This window comes from Amborella trichopoda, chromosome 6 (genome assembly GCF_054954075.1).
Source record: "Amborella trichopoda isolate Santa Cruz 75 chromosome 6, AtrichopodaSantaCruz75HAP2 v2.0, whole genome shotgun sequence".
In the NCBI taxonomy this organism is placed as follows: domain Eukaryota; kingdom Viridiplantae; phylum Streptophyta; class Magnoliopsida; order Amborellales; family Amborellaceae; genus Amborella; species Amborella trichopoda.
The window spans coordinates 297,688-322,652 of NC_142341.1; the positions used below are offsets into that span (position 1 = coordinate 297,688).

General features: G+C 37.9%; 3 protein-coding genes across 4 annotated transcripts; 1 reads left to right on the forward strand and 2 right to left on the reverse strand.

The window, feature by feature from the left end:
* Positions 1-210: 210 nt before the first annotated feature.
* Positions 211-6,488, forward strand: LOC18434649 (protein kinase family protein / C-type lectin domain-containing protein). Its single transcript, XM_006844712.4, has 4 exons — positions 211-513; positions 1,296-1,721; positions 2,147-2,717; positions 5,672-6,488. Exons 1-4 carry the CDS (start codon positions 438-440, stop codon positions 6,249-6,251), a joined length of 1,653 nt encoding a protein of 550 aa, XP_006844775.2. The 5' UTR covers positions 211-437; the 3' UTR covers positions 6,252-6,488.
* Positions 6,489-8,681: 2,193 nt separating this feature from the next.
* LOC18434648 (receptor-like protein kinase FERONIA) lies at positions 8,682-14,417 on the reverse strand. 2 transcript variants are annotated; one of them, XM_011625268.3, is made up of 2 exons: positions 12,914-14,417; positions 8,682-10,555 (listed from the first exon to the last, which is right to left on the reverse strand). In XM_011625268.3, exons 1-2 carry the CDS (start codon positions 13,976-13,978, stop codon positions 8,969-8,971), a joined length of 2,652 nt encoding a protein of 883 aa, XP_011623570.3. In that variant the 5' UTR covers positions 13,979-14,417; the 3' UTR covers positions 8,682-8,968. The 2 variants fall into 2 exon arrangements, with proteins under 2 accessions (XP_011623570.3, XP_088726095.1); XM_088869969.1 differs by having other exon boundaries at positions 13,058-14,253.
* A 3,813-nt stretch (positions 14,418-18,230) lies between these two features.
* Positions 18,231-23,812, reverse strand: FRI (FRIGIDA-like protein). Its single transcript, XM_006844710.4, has 3 exons — positions 22,892-23,812; positions 19,348-19,511; positions 18,231-19,263 (listed from the first exon to the last, which is right to left on the reverse strand). The coding sequence occupies exons 1-3, from the start codon at positions 23,688-23,690 to the stop codon at positions 18,631-18,633; spliced, it is 1,596 nt and encodes a 531-aa protein (XP_006844773.2). The 5' UTR covers positions 23,691-23,812; the 3' UTR covers positions 18,231-18,630.
* Positions 23,813-24,965: the final 1,153 nt, after the last annotated feature.

The following is a 24,965-nucleotide window of genomic DNA, read 5'->3' on the forward strand; positions in this document are numbered from 1 at the left end:
TCTTCTTCTCATGTGCGTAGGATTTCAAAAGATTACTACTAAATTTCATACGTATCTTTAAAAAAAAAGTTATTACATGGATGTGGTACTTGATTTTTTTAGATATCCATCCCATCTAAGACTTAAATTTTTTTAAAAAAATCCAACTAAATTTAATGATAATCTTTTGGGTCTTACATACATAATAAGTGAGGATGGTCCAATAAAATCATTTTCTAACTTTAAAACAATAAATTGCAAAATTTAAAAGTGCGCCAGAAACGTTGAACATTATACATACCTAAACCCGTTGTGTAAACGAATTTATTTTTGTAAGAGTTTGGTCCCAAATCCAAACCCAGTGAGCCATGTCACCTGCATTTAAAACCAGACCAACACCTCAACAACCATACGCAAATGGTACTGACGCCCTTGCCCTCTTCCACTGCTGACCAGCCATGGCCGCTGCTCACAAACCCCTAATTTTCATCATCCTCCTTTGTTTCCTTATCAGCCTCGTCTCCACTCAGACGGGTATGACTCTCTCGCTTCTCTCTGTTGGAATAGGCCTTCTTATTCAGTGTTTCGGCCTTCGACTGTAGATCTTTTGTTTCATGGCATCTGTTTTTGGTAAAGTTTTTTTTAGCGAAAGAATTGGAACTCTATCTTTCGTTTGAGAACCTTGGGGGGATTTGGGGTTCATGCCCTTTTGCCCATGGTTGTGAGCTCTAAAGCTTCGCCAAGCTTCTGTTTATGATGTCACTTTATGTTTTTCACAGTAGCTTTCTGAGTTGAGTTTTAAATTAAAAAGTCAATGAATAAAAGGCTGTAAGTTTTGCAATCTTATGAATGCTATCTGTTGTTATTGAAATAACTTTACCCGGATTCATGAGAGACTCTTTTGGAAGTAATGTCTATCTCACACATAATGTAACCATTGAGGATTATAGATTGTAACATTGGAAGTATTTTATTCTGTTTTCTGATTTCTTCAGTCTTTGGTGCCCTTATGCTGCCCATTTCTTGTCCAAGAATGAAATAATCCTTATATGAAAGAAGAATCTGCATGCATTGGGCTCGGAGGGTACCTTAGTGTTAATGTATATGTCTGATTATATTTAAATCTCGATCTTTGCCCATTTTACTACGGAGGGCCGTTTCATTTTGAAAATACAGCGGCATTGTTCTCATTTATGTGATAACTGAGTATTTTGCATATATAACTTTGTTGAGATATAGTTAATTTGGTGTCACTGGAGTATACAAATTCAGGGAGTATTGTGTTTTTTGAGAACTTTGTACCTTGATTTTGGCAGCATTATGTCCTGATGGCTGGGACGTTAGCCCAAGCAAAAAGAAGTGTTTTGGATTTATATCGACTTCGTTTTCATGGGACGAGGCTGAGGGTTTCTGTCAGGACCGTAATGGGCATTTAGCAGCATTGACATCTATCCAGGAGTTGAGTTATGCCCAAAAGATTTGTGCTCGAACTGTTAATGGATGTTGGGTTGGTGGCCGGCGTTTTAACACTACAGTCGGTTTCAGTTGGAAATGGAGTGACAACATGACACGATGGAACGAGTCTGTCTTCCCTGGGGCACCATTGCCCTTAAATTGCACAAACCCATCTTGCCATACAATATACCCAAATGATTCTTGTACATTGGTGACGAGTGGCCATGTTGCTCTTGTGGGCGAGGGTTGCAATATTTCTCATGATTTTATATGCATGATTGATATAGGTACATTCTGATATATTGACTCTATGAAGTCGCTCTTCTTTTGGAGTTCAAACCTTTGAATTGCTGCATGTCTCTTGAGTTATTTATGGGGGAAGTTTACTGTAATGCACTGAACCGGGGAAAAAGTGGTTTGTCACTCTCCAATGGAATTATGGGCAGTGTTGGATTGAGTTGGACCCAGTCTCTGAGTGGGACCCACTCTCTTGATCATTGTCCACCGTTTCAATTGATCTCCAGGGCATTGTAGTATTCTTTTCCGTCATCATGTTATCGAGATGAAAATGGATCTGATATCTGTGTATCCAGTCAGTCTCTTATGTCGCATGTGGCGTTTCCTCATGATTCATTGTAGCTCTCCAGTAAACCAATCATCTCTACCAAAACATGGATGCTAGTGACTCTTCACTCTTTTTTATTTTTTTCAGAGAACAGCTGTAACCATAAACACTGTCACAAGGAGTACATTATCATCCTTGCAGTTGTTAGTGGGATAATTTTATCCACCACACTAGCTGTGGTCATTTGGCTCCTTGCATATCGTCGAAGCAAAAGGCGAAAAAGATCACGCAAAGTGTCTAGTCCATCATCAGCTTCATTGGTTCCTCCATCATGGAAGGCGTTCACCATTGATGAGCTTCGGACAATTACGAAGAATTTCAGTGAAGGAAACAGACTTCTTGGGGATGCAAAGACAGGCGGTACCTATAGTGGTCTCTTGCCAGATGGTTCAAGGGCGGCTGTCAAAAGGTTGAAAAAATCTAGTTTTCAGAGAAAAAAGGAATTTTATTCTGAGATCGGGAGAATTGCTAGACTTCATCATCCCAATATAGTGGCTGTGAAAGGATGTTGCTATGACCATGGCGATCGCTACATCGTCTATGAATTTGTTGCTAATGGGCCCTTAGATAGATGGCTTCATCACATACCAAGAGGGGGTCGTAGCCTTGATTGGGCAATGAGAATGAGAATTGCAACAACCATTGCTCAAGGAATTGCGTATGTGATTTGTGGGCCTTCCTTGTGTCTAAATTCTTACTATTTTGTGAATGAGTTTCATATCAGACATAATTTGACGAATGCCTTTGTCTGATTATTTGCTTGTTCTTCTATAGTGATACATGTTATTGTCCCTTTCTCCTATGGTATCTGTTATACATTCCTTTTCTGGAATTCTTGCTTCTTTAGTCTTTTGTTTTCAAGTATGCCATTGGCGTTGTTCCCCATAAATGCCCTGATGTCTATTTATACTTAAATGGGTCCCATATGCAGTTCTCTCTGTGGATATCACAGGTTAACATTATATATATATTTTTTCACCAATTTGTTATTTGTTTTACTCGACTTAGAGTTTAGTATGTGTTATATTTCGAAGTATTCTAGATCCTATATTAAACCAGGGTTCTTTTGTTCATTCATTTTTTAGTTTATTGTTTTTGAATAGGAAGATAACTGCTCCACTAAGGGTTATGGAGATCTACCATGCTAGCCTATCTTCTTCTTGGATGTACTAGTGTTTCATTCTTTATTCCTAGAGATTTTTTGAGTCATGAACTCTGTATGGAAAGATGAAGGTTCTTCTTAACGTGGACAATCAGAATGTTGTGTCGAGATTTTTTGAATCATGAAGATTATGGAAGGATGAAGTTACATTTTTGTGTGGACATAGAAAATATGGGATGCAATGAAATCTTCATCTTGGCTATACTTTTGAAATTTTTAAGTCTTCTGGGCAAAAAATCTCGCATGTAAACCTGTGTAGTGAAAGAATTGACCAGAAAAGCTTAAAGAGTTCCTTTAACATTAACAGTCATGATTATTTGTATGTGTATCAAATGTATGTGGCCCTTCCTAGGTGTCATACTTCCTTGTATCTTTGTTAAATACTGGTAATTATTAGCACCTTCTGGAAACCGATATTTTGACTCTTGTTGGTGCTAATCCATTTACAATTTTTGATGCATATCTCCCAGTAGAACATCATTCATCCATTTGGTTGATGAGATTTAAACTTTCATTCTATGACCTACTATGGCTATGGATCAATTGTTGTTATTTAGTTCCCATGGTGCATGGGAAATTGAACTTACCTTGTGTCCTTATATTATATGATGATCAAAGACCATATAATAATATGGAGATTGTATACTATAACACCATTCACTTTTGGTACAAGGAAATCACAATCATTCTTAGCTTTGGTTGTGAAATCGGATAGCTTAAATATTGCACACATAGTTGCAAAAATTGTATTTCAGACTTTGTGCCCAGTCAATGGTACACCTCCAGTCATTTGGTTTCACATCTAACAGTTGATAATGATTGTGACTTGCTTATAACAAAGGTAAATGGTCTTATTATATATATTTTTAATAATAATTTGGGCATGTGATAGAAGGGCGAGCTGACCTGAAATAATTGGGATAGGGCTTGGATGATGATGATGATGATAATGATGTAAGAGCCATTAGGAGGTGCTTATTTGAAGTTTTTAACGCTGTACCCTTATGAGTGGTAATAATGGCAAAAGGGAACTTTCCAATTTTGCCCCTCTTGCAGAAAACATCCCCTTTTTAGAAAGGGTAAGATTCGACCACTTGTTTTTTCAATAATCTGCCGACCAGGTGGTTGGTGGCCTGATCAATTTTGGGTTCCATATGACCCATTCTGTGGACCACTGAATCAAAAACATCGGTGCAAAATTAAAAAAGTGATTGATTGAATCTGTCTTCTAGAAATCGTTGTGACAAACTTTTAGAGATCATTGTTCACAACATATTAGTATCTTGCCTTTTATGAGGAAAACTTAATTGAGACATTATTTTTTAACATCAATATCTCATTAGAGTAGAGACTTTAAATTGTTAACATTTTAAACTCCAATATCTTGAAAGGTACAGTTTGCATACGGATGCATCTGTAGGTGTATCATGGTATATAATTTTGATGTAAAATGTTCTTAGGATTATCTCAAAATCTATTTTTATATCTAATTATAAAAATTTAAATTTCAAAAATGGTTAAAATCAAGTAGATCTATAAACATATGACAATCTTGAAAATGGACGGTGTAAATGTAGATAATATGTTGTAAAATGCACTATTTCTGAGTCTTTAAATATTTTTATTTTTCAGTCATACATCTCGATGTCGAGATGATCAATCAAAGGGTTTTTCAACATTAAAACTACCTTTTCCGATGGATTTTTGAGGGGCATCCGTAGTTCTACATTATTAGGTAGCATCCTTATATAAACTTTTTCCATCTTGAAATACTATTTATAGATGTCAAAGAATTTCATGCTTCCTCGGGAGCAAGCTGTGCATTTACTCCAACGGGTAAATCACAATCCAGGGGTATTTTTAGTAACCGAAATTTTGCAGATATAATCTCCTCAACGCATAGACCAACGTCTATAGAAAAAAAAGATAATGTCTTAAGATAGTCAACCACTCTCCAAAAAAAAAAATTCGATTGAATAAGGACTATCCAATTTTGGAGGGTGAGATCTAAGTATTAGAGAACTCAAATCCTTTTTTTTCCCTTTTGAAAATAATCATGTGGTGATTCTACAGTTAACTTCATAAAAACAAATCATGTTGTGATTCTTAGGTGGTTCCCAAATTTTTCAGATTAAAAATTCCTCCCAAGTTGGTTTTCTGCTTGAGGGAATATGTGTACTATATATGTTGCTGCGGGAGCATAGTATACAAACCATTTAGAAAAAAAAATTCTTGGTTAAGGGCAAAATTGGAAACAATGCAAAGTGCCCTCCTATCAAATTATGACATGGTATGATCACCATCTCCACAGGTTTTCCTATAGAAAGCCCTTATGATTAATCAGTCATGTTGTCAAACTGCTGAAAAATGCAAATTTGGCAATTTTTATTTTCTTTGCTTTTATGTCCATCTGCCCTTGCATTTGCACTTATAGATCCCTTTAAATACAGGTTCTTGCATGACAAAGTGAAGCCCCATGTGGTTCACCGAGATATTCGAGCAACCAATGTGCTACTGGATGAGGAATTCTCAGCGCATTTGATGGGTGTTGGCCTCTCAAAGTTTGTGCCATGGGAAGCCATGCACGAGCGAACAGTCATGGCAGGCACCTATGGTTACCTTGCCCCAGAATTTGTTTACAGAAATGAACTCACCACAAAAAGTGATGTCTACAGTTTTGGGGTTCTCCTTCTTGAGATAATAAGCGGGCGAAGGCCATCACAGTCTGTGGATTCCATGGGTTGGCAGAGCATATTCGAGTGGGCGACACCTCTGGTGCAATCACATAGGTACACTGAGCTTTTGGACCCTGTCATTCCAGACATTCCGGAAGTTGGGGTGATTCAAAAAGTGGTGGACCTTGTATATGCTTGCACCCAGCATGTTCCCTCGGGCCGTCCAAGGATGTCATATGTGGTCCACCAATTGCAGCAGTTGGGGTTGAAAGTTGCGTCGTCTTCTGCTCATGGAGGAAGCGGTGACCCCACCACTTCATCTCGAGCAGCATTGGAGTTGAGGTCCACTCCTTGAGGCAAGTAAGTGCTCTTTGACTTGGACCTTTGTAGTGGTAACTCCAAATTGAGGGGCTTTTGGTTCTCTTTAGAAATATAGGTCTCTTTAAGTGCTTTTGGCACCTCAATGTTTATGTAGTTCCAGAATTAAAACAACGTTTTACTACACTGTAGCCCATATTCCTGAACAATACATGTGGTTCTTGATTTAGTCCTGTCTATGTTAATGAAAATATTCTTCTGTTGAGTTGCGTTACGTTTGTGGCTGCTAATCTGCATTGCAACTTACCAGTGTGATCTATGGAGCTTGTACTGATGCAAGATCCATATGCTAGTGTAAGTTACTCTAAAGTCATATTGTCCAAGTGCTGTTATACTCTGATATTTCTTTGTTACTTGTAAGGCTTCTTGCACAGAAGTTGAAAAGAAATGCTTATGCACTACCCAGAATACTAGGGTTGCAACTTAAAAGATTTTATTTTTGTGTGTTTCAAGGATCTTGTAATTCAGTTTCTTCAATATGGAAAGCTGAAATAGCACTGAACTAGCAAGTGACACTGGCTTTGCGGGACGCTTGAACTTAGACCTTACATGAAAAATAATTTCTAAATACTATTCTAAATTAAATATTAACTTATTTTTTCTAAAATATTATTGTAAATTAAATATTAACTTATTTTTAGAATTCTGATTTAACTTTTAGTTATTAGTATTATTCTTAAAATGATTTAATTTCATATATTTTAGTTCTTATTAATTTTTATGTTTTTATTTTTATTTTTCATTCTTTTGGAATATACATTACCCATTCTATAGAGTAAAAGATATCTAAATTATCCTTGGAGTTTTTGATACTGCCACATCAGAGTGAGAGTGATGAGATTGAAACAGTAGAAAGAGAAACAAGGGATGGTATGTAGGTCGATTCTGCTCTCTCTCTGTTCAACTCTACTCTCTCCGAGAATGGCGGGCTCCTCTTTCTCTCGACAACTTGAGATTTAGCCTATAACCACACTTCCAACCTGAACCATACCCAAGAAGGAAGAAGAAACGATGGCCCGTAAGTACACATCCAACCAGAACTGTCCCCAAGAAGAAAGAGATTCAAGAGGCCATGCTTGTCATTCCTAGGTTTTCGAGCCCCGCCCTTTTTAGGACTTCAAAGCCAAAGATGCTGAGAGATCAGCCCATCATCCTGTTCATGGGTTTTATGGATGAGAGGGAGTCAAAGTCAATCAAGGGAGGCCCAAATCTCCAAAAGCTATTTTAGATATGTTACATTGGTAGATGCAGATGAGAAGAGAAGAACGAATGCAAAAACGACCCAAACAAGAAGGTTAATAAACAGGCATCTAGGAGCGATTTAGAATAGCAACATCTTAATGAACCAGATGAGCAGTTGCGAGCCATTGGATTGCGGGGATCTCAGATTTGATGATTGTTTCTTTGAGAGCTTCCAAAGCATGAGGAATGAGTTTAACTATTTGGTAAAGGAAGCTTCTGCTGGGAGGTGCCAAATATCACATTTTTTTTAAAAAAAATGTTTTGTGTTTTTTCTAATTTAATGTGTATGTCGGATAACCCGCCAAAAGTTGGGTCTTTCTTGTTTATGTGTTGCGTGGGGGTTCAACTTTTTCAGTGAGGTTTCTCATCTCTCTTTCCTGAGATTTTAGGCATTGCTTTTGTAATCATGTATTCTTGCTGCTGCTAACAGCATTTGTTTGCACTAGAGGTCTGGGAAGTACTTGTGGGTTTTGGCTATGGCTATCGAAAAACGAGAAAGTTCACTCAATAAATGAAAAGTATAACAGGTGGTTTTAGATCCTTTTTTCGTTTGTATTCAGGATCTTAGGGAATCAAACAGATAGGAAGAGGGGCTGAAGGTCTTAAAATCTCACCAAAACCTAATCCCCTTCTAAAAACAGTGAAAACCTTACCTATGTATCATCAACTTTTGATGAGCAACAATTGGAGAAAATATTGCAAGCATCAGCTATAAGTGCATCCAATCTTTGGGAAGATAAGACACTTGATCGATGGGAAAAACATTTCTGATTACTGATATATCTGATGGAAACCACTACAAGATCAGAAGTCAGAACCCCACAGATACGAATCATAATGCATAATGAGAACCAAAATTCCTTATTTGGTTAAGGCATCTGCAACTGCAACACTGAGTATTTGATATAAGTAAAATGTTTGAAAACTGCAAGTTAATGAGAATTATGGACATGATATTAGAGATCTCAGATTCGTGGTGTTAGTAGATTGATATTTCTATCTGGTTTTTTGTTTAATAGGACTTGTTATTTAAAGAGAGAAATTTTAGGAATTCTTCATATACTGGCAACCACTTGCCCCCTCTTTTGACATTTATTCTAATCTTGTACAAATGATATGGATTTGCAAACATACATGAAATTTCTCGAATAAAAAGAAACTGAAATTTAAATAGTCAAACAATAGTGCAATCATATTAAAAATATGTCTCCCTAAAACCACTTGACAATATTTATATTATCCATACAAAAGTATATGAATAAAACCTTGCAACAGCAATAAACAATTCCTTCCGAAAATTACAAATTCCTCCTGAAAATTACAATTGTGCCCAAATAAATTTCTAAGGAGAGACACCATCCTTTATTGCCAGAGAAGCTTGCCTTCATTGATACGCACGACAATCTGCTCCTTAAACCTAGGACTCGAGATTTTTCGCAGCTTTTGGAAAACTCACCGACCTGATGGATTGATGAGCTGGGAGAAAACTGCGCTTGTGTTGAGCCCATCTGAATCCTGGCTTGTTACACTCTCCTCCCTTTCTGACCCAACAACGAAGGTGACATGATGGTTGCCGGATTCTGGCAACCTTGCAGGGGCTACATCTGCAGGAATCTTGCCCTCCTCTGAGCCCTCTTGTAGCTGCAATGCAAACTCTAAGTTCCAAAGCACATCTCCCATGGCAGGGCGGTCGACCCCACTATCCGACAGGCACTTCTCAGCGGTCTCTGAAAACTTCTTCAGGCACTCTGGGTTTATCTTTCCCTTCAAGAATGGGTCAATTAAATCCTCCAAAACCCCCTTCTTCTGACAGTGCAAAGCCCAGTCGGCCAAGCTAACCTGCTCCTTTGGAAGGCTGGGGTTGAGCGCAGGCCTTGCACACAAGACCTCGAACAAGACCACCCCAAAACTGTAGACATCAGATTTATCAGTTAGCTGCTGCCTCCTGAAGTACTCAGGATCCAGATATCCGAAACTTCCCTTCACCACTGTGCTCACATGGGTGTGGTCAAGGCCTGGGCCGGTCTTCGAAAGCCCAAAATCCGAGACCTTGGCAATCCACTTCTCATCGAGAAGTATGTTGGTGGTCTTCACATCCCTGTGTATGATGGTATACTTGGCTCCTGTGTGCAAATAGTGCAGTCCTCTTGCTGCACCGATGCATATCTCTAGCCGCTGCTTCCACGAGAGTGGTGGCATCTTGCTCTTGTAGAGGTGCTCCCTAAGCGTCCCATAGGCCATGTAATCATAAACAAGGACCATCTCATTGTTCTCCTCGCAATAACCAATCAGGGAAACAAGGTGACGGTGCCTTAGTTTCGAAAGCATCTCAATTTCTGTTTGGAACTCGTGAAGTCCTTGCTCTGATGAGGGATTGGCTCTCTTGATGGCCACCTTCACACCATTGTCAATCTCTCCCTCGTACACCTTCCCAAATCCCCCAACCCCCAAAACGAGGGACTCTTCAAAGTTCTTGGTCGCCTGCTTTATCTCTTGGAAGGAAAAGTGACGGCAAAGATTCGCCGCGAGGGACGACACATGGCTGCTTGCAGTACTCCGACCTGAGACAGTTGAGACCTTGCTGTTGTTCATCATCTGTGAGTTGCCACCACCATACAAAGGCAGCCATCCTGAACCGCCAGCTGAGTCCGATGAGGGCTCCCTCTTCTTCCTATAGTAAACTGCAATGCAAATGGCAAACACCACACTAAGAGCCGCAGCCCCACCGGCCGCACCCCCAATCACGTGGATTCTTGAGGTTGAGCTTTGCGTTTGGGCTGCTTTTGAGGCCATCGATGGGGGGGATTCGATCGGGGCCGGGGTAGGGTTTGGGCCAGCGAGATTTCCGGTGCTGTCATTGAGCTTGAGGATCTCGAGGCCATTGAGAATGGCATCATAGTATTCGGGGTGGGCTGCCTGATTGGGGTGGAGTGCCACCCATAGGTAATCCACCCCTGGCTCATCAGACAAATAGACAGCATAATCTTTGTGGACAGGGACTGCCCTGCTCTCAGCCCAGGCTAGCACATCGGCAGCTCCCTGTTACAAATTTATTATCATTATTGTTGTTGTTATCATCACCATGATCTTCATCATCAAATATTTTTAAATTGAAAGAAAGAAAATTGAAATGGCCCTGGCATTTGTTGTTTATAGCAAGGGATCATGGTGGAAGGGAAGGGTGGTACATTAGAATGTGTTATACGTGGTATTGCTACGTTCCCAAATCAATGGTGAAGATGCAAAAGTAGATGCCCCCATGCATGCCTCACACAAGTACCCTGAAGTGGCCACCTTTATTCTACTTTTCTGAAAGTTTGTGGAAAGAAGAAAGTGGGTGCATGAAAGTAGAATAAAATAGAAAGAAATCAAATAACGAGCAGTTTATGCGTCGGGGAATACGTTTCTACATTTGCATCCCCTAAGGTATAAACCTTCCTTCTAAAGATGGATGTAAGTGATGGTCCAAGAAAAAGGTGAAATCAATTCCTCAAATATTTTTTTCTAAAAAAATATCATTTAGTTTTTTTTTAAAAAAAATTAATACACTAAAGAACTCCATGTCAAGAATTGTATATTCTTTAAAAATCATTGTCAAAATTTATTTTGGAAATGGATTATTAAGGGGGATCGCATTTCTACGTATGAGTCCAAGGACTCATTAGAGACCGTGTCCATTAAATAATGCAATTGTAGTATTAGGGGAAAACTACATATGGAAAAGTTTAAAAAACGCTTGTAGACGAATTGTTATAGTGTTTCGCTTCCGTCATGGACATGTTATGTCCGTGACAATTTTTTCTAAAAACTACTATGGACTTATAGGAGTTGTGGCGGTCTTTGTATATTTTTTGCGTCAATTTTGTGTAAAAAAATTCTATCATAGACATGCTATATCCGTGACGGATCACCATGGACATCTTATGTCTATGACGGTCTTTAATCCACACCGTCCAAAAAAATGAGACAGCGCTGACCTTATGGGCGAAAATACTATTCATTTTCGCGCATAGGCGTTTTTGCAGTCTCTTCCATTACATATTGCCCTGCTTAAAATATCATACGGACCCCCAATAAGTTTTTATTCACACCATATACAATGCCAGGGGATTCGTGTTAGAAAAAAAAAATACGGTTTTTAGGCAAGGGGTGTAGTAATTTTGCCTAGTATTTACCCATCCTCTAGAAAATATATAAAAGGGAAATGATATTGTGAGCCGCTCAGCCTATAGAACAGCATAGCCTAGATGGCATAGATTGAATTTAACCAGGGCCATTGTCTATTTGATTCTAATCTTTCTTTATGCATATTATTATTTTCTTAGTTGTTTAGTACATACCTTGTATTATATATAACATTGTCTAATGGGTGCAACCTTAAACAATCCAATTGAGAGGTACCTTCAAATTTGGTCATAACATATAATTTTGATGTAAAATATTATTAGGATTATCTCAAACCTATTTTCATATCTAATTATAAAATTTTAAACTTCAAAAATGGTCAAAATCAAATAAATCAATAAACATATGAAAATTTTGAAAATGAACGATCTAGATAATGTGTTGTACGATGCACTATTTTTGGGACTTAAAATCCTTTTTTCTTTCATATTCATACATATCGATGTCGAGATGCTCAATTAGAGGGTTTTTCAACATTAAAACAACCTTTTTCGATAGATTTTTTAGGTGCATCCGTGGTTCAACAATTAAGGTTGCAACCTTATATAAACTTTTCCCTTGTCTAACTATTAAATTTTTTTTTTTTTTTTTGGTGATTCTCAACTATTTTTTGTTACTTCTCTAGCTAAAAACATCCACCATTTTTGTTACTTCTCTAGCTAAAAACATCCACCATTTTTGTTACTTCTAGCTAAAAACACGTGATTTTTAGTAGATTACTTTAAATAAAGTAAAATCAGCTTTTTAGAAAGCATAACAATTATTTTTAAAGCTGCCTACAAGTTTCTCTTATAATTTTATAAGGTACATTTATTGTCAATATTAATTGTATTAAAACAGTGAATCATCTTATTAAAACAGTGAATCATCGCTGATGGCCATGCAGGCGGTTATAAGAAATTAATTTCTTCACTGTTTCTCTGCAATTGATGGGGTTGTTAAGAATTATGAATAGTACGTAGTAGACTCCATTGAAATTTCAGCTGAAAAGTTTATTGAAAATTCAACTGAAAAATCAAGCAAAGATTCCAAACCCCATCTTATAACTGAAAGTTGTCTGCAAATATGGGAACAGTTGCTCATGATACGCATTAGCGATTGTCAATTTGCATAGGAAAAGAGAAATAAAATAAAATAAAATAATAAAAGACATAAATTTTTCACTAGTAATTATTTTATTGGATGAGACAGAGAGAGCTTGGTAAAGCTAACCTCGGCTGTCTTGTTATTGAGGAAGATGTCGAAGACTCTCTGGTTAATCTTTGTGAGCTGAAGCTCGCAAAAATGGAGCCTCACAATATAGGTGAAATTGGAATCAACCTGAAATACCCATGTCAAATTGGTATTCACATTTACCCTTGAGTCTGGCCCCATCGACCTAGCTGTGCTGTACACGTCCACCGGCGCTGTGTACTCCGGTATGCTGTCCAGGTACCGTATTTTCACATCTGGGTCAGCCGAATATGTGACACCGACACCGGCACCATATATGTACGGGGTGTCATCGTACCATGTCCTGCTCATCCCGGTGTCATTCCCGGCTGCGATGTACTGACCCCCCACATTGAGCCTGAACATTGTCTGAAGAGCTGAGGTCGAAAGATCCACCGTCTGATGGGTGAAACCGACCAGTGAGGGGAGCTCAGAACTTGACACGTAAATGTCGGGCATCGAGACAATCTCAATCCCATTCACGAATGCATATGCCGACCTGTGCTTGACTGATGGCTCAAATGTCAGAGACAATGATTTCCCAGTGACATTCACCGAGAATTCACGAATGATGTATGCCTGGGTGAGAGCGGTGGCAGTGATTGATGCGCTGAAGTTGCGGAGCAGCATGAAACCGCCGGAGGCCTCAACGGAGAAGAGGGCATCATCAGGGCTGAGGCCGCTGTACGAAGAGGGGTAAAAGTGTAGTCTTACCCAATGGCGTCCGGGTGTCACCGAAAATTCGTAGGTTGAGAGCGAACTGAAGATCCTGGCAGACATGTAGGGGATGGTGGAGGGGAGAGAGGGGTCTTGGGTTTCGGCACGGGCAGGGACAGTGTTCTCGGAATCAAGGGTGTAACGGGAGCCGTGTACATCCCCCTTCCATGAGCGGCCATCGGCATCCACCCCATCGCTGGATGACCCACAGTTCACGAGGATCGCGTCGGATGGTGCATAATTCTTCCCGGAGGACCCCGAGAAGAAGCTCATGAACAAGAGGAGATAAAGAGAATAGATGGTGGTGGTGGTGGCGGCGGCAGCTAGGCCTGATGTAATAGTCATCATGCTTTAGGAGGCCCCTGCCCCTCCGCTCTCTATCATTCCCTCTTGAACAATGCAACAGGAGAGAGAGATTAGAGGGAAAGTGGAGAGAGGTTGGGGTGTGTGAAACTACCCCTTTTCTCTCTCTCTCACAGTCTTTTCTTTGAAGCAAAATGGAATTTTACAGAGGGGAGATAGAAAGTAGAGAGAGGGTGGGGTTTGTGGAGGTTTGGACGGACTACCCCCAAGGTATGCGAGAGACATGGAAGGAAGGTAGGAAAGAGAGAGAGAGTAGAGAGAAAAACAGTTACTGTTGGATGGGTAAGAGTTAAATACGGGAGACAAATGAGTAACAGATCTTTCATTCTACTAAATTTACACATTTCTGCTTTGACCATTTTATTATTGTGCTCTCTCTCTCTCTCTCTAGGGTGGCAATGGACTCCGATCGAGGACCCGAGGGATAGATCCGATCAGGGTACTGAGTATAAGTCCAAAAATTGAACTCAATCGGTTTGGGTCCAAGTATTATTTAGGTCCAGATTTTAATGTATTAAAATATAGTCAAATATATATATATTTAAATTTTTGGGTTGGGTCTGTATCCCACATTATTTTTTGGTTTTGGGTTTGGGTTCGGATCGAGCTGGATCCGACCTGACCGAATCGGACATGTTGCCACCCTTAAATAGCTAGTAACCTCTTTACGTGATCTTACATTTGTTATTCTCTCTCCCATTTTCTCTCAACAAGGGTTCCACTTTTTCCTCTCTTTTTTTTATCTCCATTCGGCTACATTTAAGTAGGTATTAATCCCTCGAATCCTAAACGCTTTCTATAACTTTCTCTCTCTAGTTTGCTCTCTCTCCCTCCCTCCCTCTCTTTAATGGAGATCTAGGACTTTGATTGCACCATTGAAATCGCTCATCTAGGGTTTGTTAAAGCCCGAGATTTAGCATTTTGTTTTTGCCGGAAGAGCTCTCCGGCCGATTTGACAAGAAATTGTCCGGATTTGGTGGAGAACTGTTTTTTTTGCTAGAATTTGGAGATATTTGGTTGGAATTTAACGCTGTTTATGCTGGAAAAGGGGTTTTCCGGATTGATTCAGGGAGAGTTTTGTTCTCTTCGATTTTTATACTCGATGCTTTTCAAAGGCAAGAAAAAATGGCTTGATTAGTTGCAGTTGTTTGTTGTTCATTTATCTTATTTTAGTGATATGATACCGAGATTAGATTGGGTGGGTTTCTTGAGTTGAGTTGGGTGATATTTGTCGTAGGGCAAAGCTATCATTTGCTGATCTTACTTTGGTCTATTGCGTATGTATGCTTCACTTTGGTATTACCTTCATGATGGAAAACTATGGTGATGACTTTTTCGTTCGGAAAAAGTTTATATAAAGATGTTACCTTATAATGTAGAACTACGGATGCTCCTCAAAAATCCATTGGAAAAGGTAATTTTAATGTTGAAAAACCCTTTGATTGATCTTCTCAACATTGAGATGTATGACTATGAAAAATAAAACGATTTTAAGTCTCCGAAATAGTGCATTTTACAACATATTATCTAAACTGTTCATTTTCAAGATTTTCATGTGTTTATAGATCTACTTGATTTTAACTATTTTTTAAATTTAAAATTTTATAATTAAATATAAAAATAGATTTTGAGATAATCTTAAGAACATTTTACATCAAATTTATATACCATGATAAAATTTGAAGGTGCACCTCTACACCTACGGTGCAAACTGCACTCTTTTAGATCATCCTTCGTACAGATCCTATGTTTTTTTTCTTTTTCTTTTTTCATCTTTCTTGGTGTGGATATTTTTTGTTGCTTTTGTTTTGTGGTGGAACCGGGGATTGTTGTTAAATTGAGGAGGGCCTACCCACTTTTTTTATTTTTTTATTTTTAAATTTTTTTTAATTGAGGCTTCAATGGTATTCCATAAGATACAAACAAATTGATTAATTATTATTTGAAATTTTACCCATTTTGCGTGTCACTAGTAATAACCCTAGTTAACAAGTCAAGCCGCGGAATAACAATACATCGGCTCACCACAAAATCAGCATTAAATCAGTTTCGGTCCGAAGTTGGAAGCAAAAATTTGGGGGGAAAATACAGAGCGGCAAAAGTATTGGACGTGAAAATATCGCAAACGGATCGGATTAAAAAATCGAACATATTTAAAATTTTAAATTTTGAAATTCTAAAAAAAAAGTAATTACAAAAACAAACAATAAATTGGTACGGTTTTTATAGAGCCGAGGTTCTAAACAATCAAAATAAAGCATACCTTCGAGTAGATCTTTTTTCGGACAAGACGAGGTATTGTACATTTTATAAGAAATTCATTAGAATGGTTGTAGCAAAAATGATTTGTTCAAAATATGTATTTCAGACATCAAGTCAATAAAATACGAAAGGTACGGTTAAGACATATAATTTTTAGCTTTTTTTATACCAAACAAGTAAAAATACCAGCACCATAGTTTATCTAATCTTTCAAACTACCACTTTTCACTTTCCTCCATGATTCCAAAAAAAGCTAGATAAAGTTATCGGATGCAGCCCTAGTTTAGAGAGAGAGAGCATGTAATTGAACATTTAGAAGCAAGAAAAGGAAAATAAGTGAGTTTGGAAAATCCAGTCGTTCAGTCTTGTCTTTTTTATGCCTAAATTGACCCAGGCGCAAATTACCGATTTATATGTTATTATCGTGGTAGTGGTTACGAAATTGAAAAACTATGTTTCTAAAACGTAGTTTAGAAAAATTTACCACACCCAGCTCGCATAGTTCAGTTGGTTAGAGCACCCGTTTAGTAAGCGGGGAGGTCCAGGTCTTGAGTTCGAATCTCAATGAGAGCATTGTATTTTTGCCCTTTTTCTATAGAGGGTACAATTAGAAGAACTTTTTTTTTTTATTGAGATTAAGATGAAAAAGTTTTAACCCCCAAATTTTGGGAGCCTAAAACTAATTCTAGGTGGGAATTTGCCCTTAGAGAGTAAATGAACATTCTACTCCAATATATTTTGGCAATATTTATTTTTATGAAACAAAAGTTTAATTTTCATTAATTGATTCATGAAATGAAATTTTTCATTTTTTTTGAAATTTTTCATTTTTTTTTCTATTTTTAGGTCGTTAATTATACATTGATAGTTCTTCAATTTTCTATCTAATCATTTTGAAGTTTTTGCTTGGTTGGTTTAATATCAATGTTTTCATATTCTCTTTAGAGTCTTTTCGATTTGGTGAGAAAACGAAACAATTCGCTACCTCAGCCGATTCGGGAGAAGACTTCGGATTATTTTTTTTTAATTTAATAGAAATAAATTAGAGTTATATATAAAAATATAAATAAAAATTGAAACTAATTTTTTTTTTTTAAAAAATACGTTTATGTAGATATTTCTTTGCTTCGGCCGAATTAACCCGAAGCTGATCGAAGCAACAACACTAGACTTTGCTTCGCTTCGATCTAAGCCTAAAATTCGAAGGGTTTGGCTTCTTCAGCCAAAGCGAATCTAGCAACAATGTTTAATACTCTTATGCAGATGCACATGTGCTGCACAATATTATCTTGACAAGAAATTAGATGAAAAATAAAATTGTAATTATTTAATTTTGTAATTTTAAATTTAAATTTTTAAATTTTTAAATTTTTAAATTTTTAAATTTTTAAATTTTTAAATTTTTAAATTATTTTTTAGTCGTTAATTACAATTGATTAGCAGTTCAACTTTTTGCCTATTACCTTTTTTTTATATAAGCTAAATTGAAAATGATTCTAATTTTTGGCAATAATAATAATCACATATAAGTTGGAAAAACAAAAAACATTTTCAAGTAGAGATGGATGTAATGAGAGTCAAAAGAGAATGGGAGAGATTTTAAGAAATTTAGAAGGCAGATCAAAATAATTGTGCTTTGATATTTAAAAGTTACCATATTGATTTTGTAGCCATTATAGCTGCCGCATCCATTTACAAAGATATCCAGTTAATTATTCAAACAAATCATGGCAGCGAAGTTATACAAAATGCCTATATAGGTATAGGACTCATATGGAGCCATGACAATTAACAAGTGCAAGTTAGATAAAGTGGAATACTAAAAAAGAGCGAGTGATAAACCTCAAAAAAACATCGTTGGAAGTAGTGAAAAAGATATAGCGACTTATAGCCTCTCTAAGAGTATGATCTTTGATAAAGTAGAATGTCATACTATGATTTGTATAGCCGATCCCAAATAGTTAAGAAAAAGCTATGATGAACAATAATCATATTGATACTATTTGAGGTCTAACTGAAGTGTAACAAAATGCTATAAACAATTAAAATATGTAGAGCATGGAAATTAAACTCCATACATGATGTATTACATGATCAAATTTATCAAGGTAAAAATCTGACTTGCAGCTCTATTTCAATCCCACCAATATTGTCCTTCCAACAGAGAGGCTCCACTCATGAAATGAACCTGATGACAACTAAGAGACCCCTACCATCTCTGTCAATTCAAATAGACAGGCATTAACTCAAGGGCTAGATACACCACCCTCCAACCCCAATGCCACCTGTTGGATCCAGTACATTAAGACGTAGTACCCAAAAAATGATCCCGAGGAGACTCAGAACCAGAAAATGAACCAGAGGATACACAAGTGCTAACAAGATGGCTGATAAGCAGCAATGCTGTTATCAAGGTGAGAATAGCCACCATAGTATGACACGTTTTCAAGATGAGGATCCGAGGAGGAATACAAATTAGACCCACTTAAATTAACACCAGGTAATGAAGATGGATACGTTGTTGGCATTAACACATTTTGACCCATGTTATCGTTGTTTCTACTGTATAACCCTTCTGCTTGCCATCCATATGACCCCATTCCACCTCCCACTAAGAAACCCATACTACCACTTGTTCCCAACCCAGTGCCATTCCCCATCGTCACAAACCCATCAGTCGAGCTCGCCAGTTGATGAGCATCAAAGACACCCATAGTGAGTCTAGCGGACTGCGCTCCAATACCCCGGTCATTGGATGGCAAAACCACATGACCAGAAGCCGTTTTTGGTAAAACCATGGAAGGCCGAGACCGTTTCTTTACCACTCCTAGCTTTGGCTTCTCAATCTTGTCTGCTTTCCTCTTCTCAATCTTGTCTACTTTCCTCTTTGGCTTCTCTTTCTCTAGCTTGGCCACTTCGGCATTGAGGTTCCAACCAGATATAGCAGCTTCAAATTTGTGATCTTTAGCACACTTGATCACAGAGTTTAGAGCGGCTAGTCGACCAATCTGTCGCAGAAAACGATTGGTAGAGAATCAAAACAAAGGAATGTCGGTTTAGAATTGTGGGTTTGTATGGAGATTATACATTACCCATTCAGCATCAGGGGGGCCCTGTTTTTTCTTTCCTTTCCTAGCATCTTCCAGGAAGGCCTTCAGCAGAGGCAGTGGTTTGAACTTATCCTGAAGCCCAAAAGTGTAAGCAAGATCCACAGCTGCAACCTGATTCCCTCTGCTGATCAGTCCTTCGATCACATCTGTCAGGTATTGAACTCAAGTGAGGAACATTATTTATACAAAGGATAGCAAGTGGTGAGGATTTCCGAATCAATAGCTCATATGCCCTTATGCTCAAGATTAACAAATGCAAGGGCTGCGCGACTACACTAGCACAAACAAAAACATGATAAACTTACAATAAACACAATTGAAGACGGTTATAATATAATTCTGTAAATGATAGTCACTAGCCCCAACCAATTTTTCTTTAATCAGTTAGCCCTAATCACAGTAGAACATTAAAATTGGTAAGGTGGTGGTTAATGCAACACAGGAACTTCCAATTTTTTTGACGAGGAATCTAGCAAAATGGTGATTGTAAGAGGATGGGCTACAACCCAGAAAAGAGGCAATTTTAGTTAATCAACAAGGGACAAATGCTCTAAAAAATTTAGAACCTCAAGAACTAAAACTTTATTCTCTTTTTTTTTTCTTTTTTGGGAAATGAACCTTAGGAGCTACATTCACAAAGGAAGGAAGCACAAAATGGAGGGAGAACACACCTAATTCTGGATATGGATTTAGAAAAATAGGGAAGATGATTTTTTTGAGGAACAGCCGAGGCACACAACTGTTGAGGAGATTCTTCGCTTCAAGTTTAAAATACTGAGATTGATGTTCAAGGGGCTTATTTGTCTGAGAGATTACTAGTAAAAGGTGCCAATTATCACCACTCTGATACTGATTGCATGGCAACATACTCAATAACAAATCTCATGCCTCAACACAACGTTTGAAAAATCTCACACTTCTCTTGACTCTGAAGATATATTGGCTGCTCTTCTGTTGTTTAATTGAAATATGGTGGTTGTCTCAATGTGGAGAACATACTTTGAGACAGTCCAAGCACTCATGCACAGTGTAGGTTTGTCTTGAGGTAAGGATGCTATCATTGGATCAACAGCTGTGATCATGAATGACCAGCTTCGTAAATGTAAATGAAGCAAATTAACCCCAAAAAAAAAGTAAAAAAGCAAAGCTTCTTTGAGCAGTTGCTAGAGAGAAAATGGAAAGTAAAAAAGGCACTCCACTGAGGAACAATATTTCTGCTAGTACAAGTGGATGTAGAGAATTGATTTGTTGCATATAATGTTAAAGGGATTATATACTATGAGACCATTTATTTTTGGTACAAGGAGGTCACAATCACTTTTAGCAATTGGATGTGCAATCCAATAGATGAAAGTGTTTCACAACATTCAAGAAATTTTATTTTGGACTTTGTGCCCAAACAATGACACATCCTCAACCAGACAATTTTCAAATCTAATAATCAATAACGAATGTGACCTCCTTATATTAAAAATAAATGGTCTCATTGTATACATTTGCAAAGTTAAATAGTGGAGCTTCTAACATATATGAGGTTATCATGCTGCACAAATTATGAAGATCCACATGGTAATTATCGTTAGGATTTAAGAACCTTTTAGATGCGAAAACAGGAACCCTGGTAGTTGGATCCCTCCCACTATGATCGTTTTAGTTAACTAGCTAGAAACAAAATCAGTGAGAACACGAGAAACAAAGCATAAAATGCACAAATCAAGAACAAAAAAATTAAAGGTAGTTCACCCCAAATAGCTATATCAACGGGCATAGAAAGCAAAAATCGTACAATACCAATGAGAGTTACATCACAGATTATGGGACATAAAGCCACCTCTGTAACCCTTGGCAAAACAAAATTGACCAAGCCTTTTAAACCAGCTCTTCCGATCGACACTACTCGTCAATCTCACATCTCTATTCCACAGCTAAACTACTGCCCAAGAAGAGAACCGTGAAAGCAACCGGGACTTTCTCTCACTAAAAAGGGAAATTTCTCAAAATCTCCATAAGAACTGCTTCTCTATAAGAAACCAGCATCTCACTTTGTAGGAGGCACATCGTAGCATCTCTCTCCATAAGAAGCTCAATTCTCTCTATATGAGAGCCTTGCTTGTCAAGCACAGGAGGCCAATACCCCTTTCTCACTCTCGAGAAAGCCACCTTCCCCTTATGGTGAACCCAAATAGGGCATACAAATTATTTCTTCTCTCCTTCCAAATATATAGGGCAGTATGTACAACTCGGGGCACATATAAAAATTTAAAAACAAACAAAACTATAAAAAAATATCTCTCTCCAACCCCTTTTCATTCCTCTCTCTCTCTCTCTCTCTCTGTCTCTCTCTCCATTTGGGTTCTATGTATCTCTCCATATTGTTGGACTGCACCACCATCTTTCTCTATCTAGAACATCATTCTTAGATACCACTTTCATTATTCTTTTATTGCCCCTTTGTTTCTCTCTCTAGAGAAGAATTATGAATAGTACGTAGTAGACTCCATTGAAATTTCAGCTGAAAAGTTTATTGAAAATTCAACTGAAAAATCAAGCAAAGATTCCAAACCCCATCTTATAACTGAAAGTTGTCTGCAAATATGGGAACAGTTGCTCAAGGTTATGAATTCCATACTAGATATGAATCTCTGAGATGTCACACATATCCCAAACTTAATACATAACCAAGAGTCCTAATCTAGTTGGGCTTTGACGGGCATCTCAACTAACTTAGGAAACTTATCAATATCAATATCAACATCAATCCCATGTAATATGGGATCTCCTTTTGGTGGTTCTTTTGGATATCACCATATTCAATAATTGCAACAATCTGATGCTTAATTCTATAGTTACACATAGCTTCAGTTTTTTTCGGGAAAGTGACATAGCTTCAGTTGTAAAAGGAAAAATGCAATTATCTTCTGAGTTATACACTACAATAAAGCTATTCCAAAGACATCGGTTTCAACTCTCAGAACGCATCAGTTTCAACTGGGAAACCTACTTATGAAATCCCTAAAAACACGATTGGCATGAAGCATATGCTATTCTTCAACCTAATGAATGATGCCAGCTCTTTTGCAAGCAAAATTCTTTTCTTTTTTTTTGGGTTCATTTTCATTCTATAGCTTTAGGCCATGGGAGCAATAGTCTTGCTCTAAATCAGGAAATTCTAATTCAAATATTTACAAACTCTCATAAATTTCAGGGCAAATTGATTCCTGCCCTGTCCATGTCTTCAATTCTATTCACACTTGATAATGACATTTTCCCTCAAGGCCTCAACATGGTTTAATACTTGTACATCTAATTCGAGTGATGAGTTAAATAGTCCATGAAAACCAACAGCCCATCTCTTGTGGCACCAAGAAGAGTTAGCAAGTGGCAAAAACACAAAAAATGTGCACGCATAGATTGTGCAGGTTTGTGTGCATCACAATATACTGAAAAAGTCTTGATATTGCTTATAAATTATCAGAAAACTCTGAACTAGAAACCAAAAAAAGAAAAGAGAGATGCATGTACATACCAGGAAGTTTTTTCATGAATCTCGGTGAGCAACGAAGAACCAGAGCTCTCTTGCGAAGGTTCACCAACCGCATAAGATGGTAGAGATCCTCGTTCTCAAGTTGAGGAGGCACCCCAAAAGCAGCAACAAAGAGCAGCAATCCTAAAGCATCCATGCCAGTGGCCTTTGCAACCCCACCCTCCTTAATTAACCTCTCCCTCCAAGCAATTGAAACACTCTTTGCCTCCTCCTGCACCACGCTTGAAACCTCCAAGCTAGATGCCACAAAAAACTCGAGAAGGAGGATACAGGCCCTGCGAATCCCAATGAGAGGGGAGTGCTTGCTGAAAGCATTCACATGCTGCAAATAGAACCCTCCCATGCAATCCAATATTAGCTTGGCAGGATCAGGGGCTGACATTAGGGCACCGGGTGCCATTTTCCTTATGCTGTCTATTTGGCTTAGATTAATAGTGACAAATCTCCTGAGAGCCTTTCCATCCATCTGCTTGCACAGGGCTTCGAAACTTGACTGAAGAAGCTCTTCTTTTCCGTCATTCTTACTGTTTTTTTCTTCACCATCTGCCGTTGAATTTGGGTTCTTGTTCTTAGTATTGGAGTTTGTGGTGGTGAGTCTGGAATCTATGGCTTTGTGAATGGAGATGAGGTGGGTATGCAGCTCGTTCCAGCGAGCTGTGAAATTAGAGAGAGCCGAGGAGAGGCTCTGTAACTCGTTTACGGATTCAATAACTGAGGTGGAGGAGCTCATCCCCTTCTCTATAGATGAAGAATTAGGGTTAGGGTTACTGTTCCCAGACATTGAAGAGTTAGGGTTTGGGCTAGAGCTCGGGTCTAGAAGCTTGCGTGCATCGAAGCCTGAAATGGAGAAGCAATCAGCCCTGAAAGTCGCACAAAAACCCTCCCCTCTCTCGTAACTCTCGAGTAACTTCCAAGCAGGAATTTATTTGCGGGGTCGTGTTGTGGAGCCTCAGCGGCCGCGGCTGTTTGTATGTGTCTCTCCTTCAATGGCCTTTCAACTTTTCTTTTTCCTTCTTAGGCAGGGATTGAGATCCAAATTTTCGAGGTTCGGAACAGGCGGTTTTGCATATTAAAATGGCATTTCTCTACGGTAAAACACCAATACGGATTGCAGATTCACCAATCTGGGCTGGTTTTTTGCCGGTTCACTCTTTTTTCATGTGTTTTTTTGTTGATTCAATATTTTTTCACGTAGAAAATGGCAATCCCGATTGTTACGACTGGCCTTAGCAGAAGAAGAAAAAAAATATATTCCCTTTTCGTAGTTTATTTTTTAAGATAGATTTGGTTTCCATGAGTCCAGGGACTCATGTATGTGTATGCCCTTTTCGTGGTCTAGTTTTTAAGATAGATTTTGGAGCTAATTTTTTTGGTGCGTATTGTCTCCACCATGGAGAATGTGTATACATTAAAATATAAATTTAAAAAACTAAAACAAAAAAATCAAACTATTGATTTTGCTTCCACATCCATCTTTAAGATGGATGTCATCGATCTTTAAAATGGATGCATATGTAATTTTGCACCCCTCAAGGCATAGAGCACTTCACCCCTCCCAAAAAAAAAAAACAAAAAACAAAAAACAAAAAGATCAAGGTTAAAATTTAAAGATATATTTGAACTTTTTGTTGCACCATCATTTTGCTTTGTCATATTTCGTCCCAACCGCGCAAAAAGATGGGATATAAATAGCGAAGTTGTCTTTTATTTATTAAAATTGTGCTTCACATCCTAACTCCGGGCAACTCTTTTTCTAGACAATCCCGCAACTCTTTTTCTAGACAATCCCATAAAAAAAAAAATAGACAGAGGCTATTTACTTTCAATATAAGTATTTTTAATATAAATATGTTACAATCATTTAGCTAACATTCAAAAAAAACAAAAGCAAAAAAAGTTGCAATCATTCTTGTCTGACAAATTTCAAATTGAATAGTTGTAAATGTGTCATTGATTAAACTCAAAATTTAAAACAAAAAATTCTACAATTTAGATTAAAAATCTATTTTAAGATAGGCTTAATTAGGGGCTGCATATGCATGGTATGAGCTCATAC

What these genes read in the sequence shown, in the direction of transcription:
- LOC18434649 (XM_006844712.4), top strand. Translation starts at nt 438, where the DNA reads ATGGCCGCTGCTCACAAACCCCTAATTTTCATCATCCTCCTTTGTTTC. An exon ending in CCTCGTCTCCACTCAGACGG is followed by an intron (nt 514 to 1,295) that starts GTATGACTCTCT and finishes TGATTTTGGCAG; the next exon opens with CATTATGTCCTGATGGCTGG. An exon ending in TATATGCATGATTGATATAG is followed by an intron (nt 1,722 to 2,146) that starts GTACATTCTGAT and finishes TATTTTTTTCAG; the next exon opens with AGAACAGCTGTAACCATAAA.
- FRI (XM_006844710.4), bottom strand. Translation starts at nt 23,690, where the DNA reads ATGTCTGGGAACAGTAACCCTAACCCTAATTCTTCATCTATAGAGAAG. An exon ending in ATTCATGAAAAAACTTCCTG is followed by an intron (nt 19,512 to 22,891) that starts GTATGTACATGC and finishes AATACCTGACAG; the next exon opens with ATGTGATCGAAGGACTGATC. An exon ending in GCCCCCCTGATGCTGAATGG is followed by an intron (nt 19,264 to 19,347) that starts GTAATGTATAAT and finishes TTTCTGCGACAG; the next exon opens with ATTGGTCGACTAGCCGCTCT.
- LOC18434648 (XM_011625268.3), bottom strand. Translation starts at nt 13,978, where the DNA reads ATGATGACTATTACATCAGGCCTAGCTGCCGCCGCCACCACCACCACC. An exon ending in TCAATAACAAGACAGCCGAG is followed by an intron (nt 10,556 to 12,913) that starts GTTAGCTTTACC and finishes AATTTGTAACAG; the next exon opens with GGAGCTGCCGATGTGCTAGC.